The sequence below is a fragment of the Octodon degus genome, unplaced genomic scaffold (genome assembly GCF_000260255.1).
Source record: "Octodon degus isolate 3935 unplaced genomic scaffold, OctDeg1.0 scaffold00067, whole genome shotgun sequence".
In the NCBI taxonomy this organism is placed as follows: domain Eukaryota; kingdom Metazoa; phylum Chordata; class Mammalia; order Rodentia; family Octodontidae; genus Octodon; species Octodon degus.
This window is the reverse complement of record NW_004524643.1, coordinates 1,594,474-1,602,964: the sequence shown is the minus strand read 5'-3', so window position 1 is coordinate 1,602,964 and position 8,491 is coordinate 1,594,474. Positions and strand designations below refer to the sequence as shown.

Below are 8,491 nucleotides of genomic sequence, written 5' to 3'. Positions count from 1 at the left end.
AAAAAAAAAAAAATAAAGAGTTAGTGCTTCAACACACCTTGGAAAAATTCCTTGCTTGGAAAGTTGATAAAATAAAATAAACAGTATCAACTTGATTTCTGCAAATCAACACCTGAGAAAATTACTTGGCATAGTTTAAGAGTAACAGTTCAACAATAAATTATTACTTCAAAATATTTTCTACTGAGAAGAATAAGGGAAAATATAAATGCTTTCCTTTCAGGACATCAGAATATTTGTGTAGTCAAAATTTCAAGTTATTCTTTTTACAGTGTCATTTATTATTTTTCCAGTTATAAAAAGGATATGCTTTTATCTATTCAGGGTAATAAATATTATCTTTCCAGATTCCTATCAATTTTTTTCTTGTGCTAAAAAAATGGAAGGTATAATGTCCTTACATTTTCACATTATGCTTTTCAAGATGACAATAAATAGTAGATACAAGTCATGAAATATTATTTGAGATAGAGTATGTTAATGATGCCAATGGAAAACAGCTTAGAGTGCTAGCAATAAATTATGTATGAAAGAACATTATGTAGCTGTTAAAATGCTTTTCTCAAAAACTATTTCATGACATAGGGCTACAATACAATGTTAAACTTTTTAAATACATAAATGTAAATATATAAACTATAATCCAGATATATTATCATTAATATATTTGAATGACTCTAAATTTTGATAATATAACGCTTATTAAAAGAGAAATTAATGTCTCAAAGGGAACTCTGATTTCTTCGTTACATATTACTGTACCACTTTCCAGGAAATTTTTGTTAATTCTCCACCCCATCAGTAATATATGAGGGTACCCCTTTTTCACTTTTTTGTCAATCTTAGATGTAGGAGTTTTCATTATTGCAAATTTGAGATGTTAAAGTCTACTTGATCAATTTTATTGGTTTTGTTTGTTTTACATTTTTCCAAAAAAAATACATTTTCCTTATGTTATTGATCATCTATATTTTCTCTTTTGAATGTATCTGTTGATATGAAGTACTCTAAATTTAAACAGGAGTTTGTGATCTTGTGTTGGGTGTAAATGTTCCAGCACAAGAAAATGTGAACGAAAATTACAGAAAAGAATCGAAATTAGAGTCATCTCATTGAAAGTACCCATTGCTGAGAATACTATGAAACTGAATCTCCTCCATGAGAGGAAAGGGCTACTGTCTCAAGGACACCAAATTCTTAAAGGTAGTGTGGGATGTGCTGTGCTATAAAATCAATTAATCCTCAGAGTGGAGGTTCAGGGAAAGCATAGAAGGCCTTCTAACTCTGAACAACTCACTAGCATCAGAGTCTATCAACCTTTCTCAAGACTCTGGGGATTGTATGTCTTTGTGTATCTGTGGTTCATGGCACGGGAGTGTGACAAAAAGTGACATTGTGCAGGGATGCCTAGTCAGTTCAAGCCACTAGCCTTCCAGTTCCTTCGTTCTCTAAACTCTTCTGGTAGTTACCATAGTAAAGTCCAAGTACCAACACTGATCATATAGGAAACAACTCAGGCAAACATGAATATTAATGGTATTAGGCACAGGGACTAGGGTTTGATCCCTGGCATGCCATGCTGGCCCCGCCCCCGCAGCACACTGAGACAGCAACTGAGACTGGGCATGGTGGTGCTCACCTGTAACCCCAGCACTTGGGAGGCTGAAAATAGGAGGGTCACTAGGAGTCTGATCTGTGTAATGAGATCCTGTAGACCTTGTTCTAAATACATTTTTTAAAATGGTGTTATGCTCATCAAAATCTATATACCTTCTAAAATAATTTATATGATTAGCACATTTTCAAATATGGAATGTCTCAGTTCAGTGATGGAGGGCAGAATAGGGCTGGAGTATCCATCAGGTGGTCCAAGAGTCAGAGGTGATTGGGGCTACTCAGAGGCCTGGCCAGAGGCCTGCTAACATGCTGCCACTGCTACCATGGCAACTGACATTACCTTGGTTCCACGTGTCTATTTAATAAAACTTATTCCTAAAATGCTCTCATTTGACACTTTGTGCCCTAAAAAAAAAAAAAAATCAGAACATACACAGCTGTCTTTCATAGCACAAACTAAAGAATATTTTTTTTTTTTTTTTTTTTTTTTTTTTGGTGGAACCCGGGATTGAATTCAGGCCCTTGCGCTTGCCAGGCAAGCACTTATTCTACTGAGCTATCTCCCTGGCCCCGATAATACTTTGTTTTAAATGTTTTTTTATCTTAGTCTAGAACCAACAGAGATCAAGCACCCTTTTTGAGATAAGTGGGTGCAGGTAATCCCTCCAATCCTAGAGACTGATATGGGAGTATTGAAAGTTCGAGCCTGGTGTAGGCAACCTAGTGGTTTAGTAAAAGCATAACCGAAAAATATTTTTTTAAAGGTTGGAGATATAGCCCAATATGAAGCCCTTGTATTCAACTCCAGTTCTTATAAGTTGAATAATATAAAAATCTGGGGTATAGCTTAGTGTGAAGGGCTCTGAGTTCACCTTTAATGCATGCTAGAAAGAGAAAGAGAAAGAGGTTCACCTTAAAAATCTGTGTCTTAATGGTATCTCTTTAGTTTTCTTTGAAATCAATTCTTAAAGAATTTTCATACATAGTGTGAAAATGGCACTGGTTTTGCCATGACTAAAATTAGTACACATGTAATGATAAGGGTTGCTTCTACAGGTTAAATAAAACATAATCCTACATATAAATAACTTCAGAACTTCAACCGATGGGCTACAGCAATCAAAATGCAGCTCCTTTTGTAATCAGCCCCCAATTTTACCTGCAGAGGGGCTTCAGTCTCCAGTAAAGCCCTCTCTAGTCTTTTCTTAATATCAGTAAGTGCATTTGTCTCTCCAATCATTTCATCCAACTCATGAGTGATTTCAGATTTCCAAAACGCTATGTCATTGACACGTTCTCCCAAATTTTGGGTAGAATCTGCCTGGGTTTTTCTCGTCTGTTGATGTTTGTCCTGAATGAGGCGAGATGTATCCACTCTGAGTCTCTCTGAATTATGTCGGGAAGTTTTAGACTCTTGGTAGTTCGTTAAATTGGACCTGTACCAATCGTCAGGAGTGTATCTTGTGAAGAGGGTGGTTCTGTTGGAAACAAAGGGAAGCATGGTGCTCTCGCAAACCCTCTGTGCTCTGGTGCAGTACGGGCCCAAGGTTGGCAAGTTAGAGGCTGCTTTGTAGTATGTGCTTGGTCTCCAAGGAAGGCTCAAGCTATGGGTCAAATTGTAATGGGGAAAGCGATCCCTATAGCTTGATGCCATGGTACCAAGGGCTGGTAGGAAGTTGGCTGGTGCAGGATGGGCATAAGTTGATGTTAAAGTAGAGCCTAAAGGTTCCATGGTGCTCAAACATGATCTGTTCATCTTTCCTGTTTAAAAAAAAAAAAAGGAAAAATAGACAGTTACATAAAACATTATCACAAAAGATACAAATAAAAGAACACATATGACTTAATATTAATTGCCTGTTCTTTAACTAGATATTCCAATTTGTTATCCATACTTTCCAGTGACACTGTATTCTATTCTTAAAAATTCTTCTTTTAACATTTTTATTGAGAAACAAATAGCAATGAGATAGTTTCACAACTGATTACTAGCACATTTTCAATAATAAATACATTGCATATTGTTCTCTTAGTGGTTATTCATTGTACAAGATGCAGACCTGATATCCTGTTTCAAACACTATTAGAACAAACCTCTCTATTCATTAAGAGAATGGAGCTGTATATCTATCCTAACTATTTTGAGTATACAGATACAAAATGATTGTTCATTTATATCCCCCTTTTTTTGGTTAGTTTTGTCAGAGAAGGGCATTCCATTGTCATTTAATTACTGTAGGTGCATGAATTCAGCAAAACATTCCAATATAGTCCAATAGTCCGTAATGGTAGTGGGTTTTCCATAAGACTGTCAATGTTTGAAGTTGTTGACTTGTCTATTCTAAAAAAATCTATTCTAAATTCTTTTTCTTTTCTTTTCTTTTTTTTGTTTGTTTGTTTGTTTGTTTGTTTGGCATAACTGGGGATTGAATTCAGGCCCTTGAGCTTGCCAGGCAAGCACTTATTCTAATGAACCATTTCCCAGACCCCTTAAATTCTTTTTCACTTCTATGTCTATGTCTCTAAAGTGTTTTAAGGTCATAATTCAAAAAATCGTCCATCTTTATTTTTTTTAATTTTTAAAATTGAGAGTAATATCTTACTGTAACAAATTCAAATCAAGAGCCGGAACTATGTAGAATTTAACAAAGAAGTCTTAGAGCTATGTTGTTTACGAGCTCTCTGATATTGGGCAAATGATTTAACCTCTCTGTGCCTCGGTTGCTGTATCCATAAATAATAGGAAATAATATTACTTCCTTCTTGAATTGCTATCAGCAGCATGAACACAGTGTTGCTGGCAGCATTCCAGTAACCCTACTGTGTTATCTTAAATAAACACGCAATCTGGTAACAACGGTATGACTAGTGTGTAAACACAGATCAGGGCAAGGACTTGGTCTCCTCTCCTGGCAACCTGCCACCTCTAATATAGGATTCAGTGCAGCCACAAGAATACAAGGCTTGGCCAGGGAGATGGCTCAGTAGAACAAGCGCTTGCCTGGCAAGAACAAGGGCCTGAGTTCAATCCCTGTTTCCGAAAAAGAAAAAGAAAAAAAAAAAAAAGAATACAAGGCTTAGGACAATGCAAAGTATCTAAAATGTATAGCATAGCATTTGTTACATAGTAAATGCTATATGCTAATTTTTAGTTACTAATGTAGTGTATATAGTAAAAGATTAATACCCCTTCTCCCTTAAAAGTAGTCAATGTGACTATGCTTAGTTTAATAATAGTTGTAATTTCTCAGATATTTTCTTATTAATATATGGATATATTATTAAATATATCACAGGCATGTACTTATATACCATTTTAAATATAAAAGTTGAACCCTAATCATTGTACCTATCATTCTATAATAGTCTTTTCAACACTAAATATACATTTTATACCTTTCTTCTTTTAGAACACATACATTTATTCCATCCTTTTTTTACCAATCCCACTGTCTGGAAATTTTGTTCATTACTATTCCAAAAAACCAAGGATGCCACAGACAATGACATGCTTTTCATAATCTAAATATCATTCTGTCTTGAGATTAATGTCTATGAATCTATTTACTGAAAAAAAAAGTAAAATCAGAACTAATTATATTCTCTGCTAAGAAAAAACATACCTCAATGATTAAAGAGCTTTATTTCTTAAAGTCTTTGGTGCCCAAACCACAAATAATGTTTGTGATTCTATATCCAAGTCAAAATCCACTCAGACCACACAGCAATGACCCACATGGCCCTAGAGCTGTCATCTTTTTCTATACACCTCCATCCTATAGCCCCAAGTACTTGATGCTATTAGCCAACCATAGAGGATAGTGAAAAAGAAAATCTTAGGAAACACTTACAGCTCCTCACTTTTTTTTAAACTGAAATTGGAAATATGACCTTTTCAAAGGCAAATTCCAATCCTTAAATTCCCTTCTTTTGAACCACATCTTCAGGTCAAGTTTAGAAACAATCTAGTTTTCTCCAAGCAAGAGGTTTCAAGTGGATATGGAGCACTCCTATTTCACTTGGGTTAATTCCTTACAATAAGAGGCCCCAAATCCAATGGTCCTTTGGCCACAGAGTTCTAAGCCTGTTGGATGGCATTCTGAGACAACCTAACCACTACACCATGAGGCTGTCACTGTAGGGCTGATATATAAAAGTAAAATTCATCAGTCAGATAAGGCATTTGGACTGAGAAAAAGCCATAGAGGTTTTTAAAGCATCTAGAGATTTCTTTTTTTAATTAAGAGAGATATGGCTTAGAATTGAAACCTAAAGCATAGAATCAGTTATTTAGAATTTATAGCAGTAGAGTTTTCACATATGGAAGGTAAGTTTCACAGGCAGAAACAGCATCTTATAGCCACAACTGGAGTTTTCATTCTAGCCAACATCTTTGAAAGATATTCAGGAAGATTGTATTTAAAAAATCACATCATGATGTTTCACCAAAATATTTCACTATCATATATTTTTTTCATCATTGATCAAGAAAACGAAGGCTGTTATGACCTAAAAAATATCTAAGAACTGCAAACAATATTCCTCACCATTAGAAACATAAATATTTAGCCTCTTGTTTTGAAAACCTAGACCAAATATATGCCACAACTGCTCTCACACATTGGACAACGGGCAGCACTGGACTGGGTTCACTAAGAGAGGACAAATAAATGTGATGAACCTCTTATTTTCCTGGCATTATGCCTGGAGGCGATTTCCAGATCACAGTGGGAAAATGGATAAAAACAGACGAGAACCTTGTAGCCTTTGTAAGTTGAGAAACTTATCAGAATTTGGAGAGGTTGTCACTGCTAGAAGCTGTGAAGCACAGTTCTACAACAAAATGAGCAACACATTGCAAAGAGCTCCAGAAATCTACATAGGGAGCCACTTGACTCTTTGCTGAGTAATGGAACACACACACAGTGCCAGGCCCTTCACAAATGTTGGCAATGAGTGCTGGTAGATTTGTTAAGGAAATAATTTCTAGAGTTCATAGAGGGTAGAGTCAGACTAATCAGCCTGTAGAGTCAATGGTGATGACATGGAGCATTCAGTGGGGACTTCAGAGGAGTCACACATTTAAGGGAGGGCTAAGCTGTCCCTAGGGTGAAAATATGGAAGATGTACTCTAGCAAAGACTAAAAACAGGTCTCAAGGAGATTAAACTATCAAAATACTTAACTATGTAATATGTAACATCATAATGCCCAGCATCCAGTCAAAAGATATTGAATGTAAGAAGGAAAATATGACCCATAATTAGGAAAAATCAGTTAGTAGAAACAAGCTTAAAAATAGCAAATGATGGGACCAACAAATTGCAATCAAGTATTTGACTCAAAAATGCCAGAGAGAGGACAGGGGAGACAGTTCAGTGGCATAAGCAGTTGCCTGGCATGCATAAGGTCCTGAGTTCGATCCCTAGTAAAAAAAAAAAAAAAAAAAAAAAAAAGACAAATCAAATGAAACTTTAGATATAAAACATACAATATAAACTTTTATATCATATACTTGTAGAATTTTATTAGACAGGATGAACAGCAGAATAGACAATGGAGAAATAAAGATTTATAAACTCATCTAACAGAACTAAAGCACAATTTTTTTAACTGAATAAAAAGAAAAAAATCCCCACAGTGACCTGTGATACAAAAGCAAGTGGTTTAACATCATGTCTTTGGAGTGCCATAAGGAGAGGAAAAAGGGGGAAACATTTTTATGCCACATTCCCCACCTCATCAAAATAAAATGGGTGACAACAGCAATAAAAAGAGAAAACCTTACAATTAGTGTAAGAAGACGCACAGTAACTAGAGAGAGCAAAGATAAACATTAGTGTAGAGTTACTGTCAGAAGCTATCCAACCCAGAACACAACTTCTTCTAGCAGTGCTGGGAATCAGAGTAGGCAAGCATGCCACCACTGAGCTGTATGTCGAGCCCTAATATCATTAAAGGGCTAGAAGAAAGTATATGCCTATAACTCAATATCTAGTAAAAATAACCTTTAAAAATGCAAAATGAAATATTTTAAAACAAAAATAAAAAGCACTCAGCAGCAGCAGACCTCCAATAAAAGAATCGCTAAAGGAAACTCTTCAGGCAAAAGGAAATCATACCAGATGGAGACTTGGATCTACACAAAGAAATGAAGAATGTCAGAAATGGTAAGCATGTGAACTAATATTTTTTACAAGTTTTTCCAACTTTCAAATCCCTCTAAAAGATAACTGCTGAAAGTAAAAACAAAAATTCATTGTGGGATTTATAAAATGGAAGTAAATTATATGTTAACAATAGCAAAAGTGATGGAGGGCTTAGATGGAAATTTATTATTTTAAGGGTCTTCTAACTGAAATTGTACGTTAGTTAAACATATCTTGTAGTAAGTTAAAACTACATGTTCTAAACTTTAGAGAAGCACTTCTCAAATTGTTATTTTTTTGTTTGTTTTACTTTTTTTTTTTTTTCCAGTACCAGGGATTGAACTCAGGGCCTTGCACTTGCCAGGCAAGTGCTTATTCTACTGAGCTATCTCCCTAGCCTCCTCAAACTGTAATCTAAGGACTCCAGGTTGCCTAAGACCTCTCCTAAAATCATCACAATTACCTTCATACTCAGATGCTAGTTGCCTTTTGTGTCTGAATTCTCACAAACTTACAGTGGGATTTTCCCAAGGTGACATGATTTGTGCTATTACAACAGATTAAGGGAAGAATATACAGGAACTCAGCTATTAAACAAGAAATTAAAAAATTTTGCCAAAAGTGTAAAACAACAGCATTCTTTCTGGTATTTTTTTGTTTTGAAAAATATAAATGCTTCCTATGATAGTATACACTACATTGTTATTTTTAGAATTCCTATTTTTA

At 35.2% G+C, this 8,491-nt stretch overlaps 1 protein-coding gene across 1 annotated transcript in view; it reads right to left on the bottom strand.

Annotated features, from left to right (window-relative positions):
• Tekt3 (tektin 3) overlaps positions 1-8,491 on the bottom strand; it is a 43,013-nt gene that overhangs the window by 28,769 nt on the left and 5,753 nt on the right. The window contains exon 2 of the mRNA XM_004634937.2: positions 2,777-3,378. Coding sequence (XP_004634994.2) covers positions 2,777-3,373 — 597 coding nt within the window. The 5' untranslated portion in view covers positions 3,374-3,378. The remainder of the gene's footprint in view (positions 1-2,776; positions 3,379-8,491) is intronic.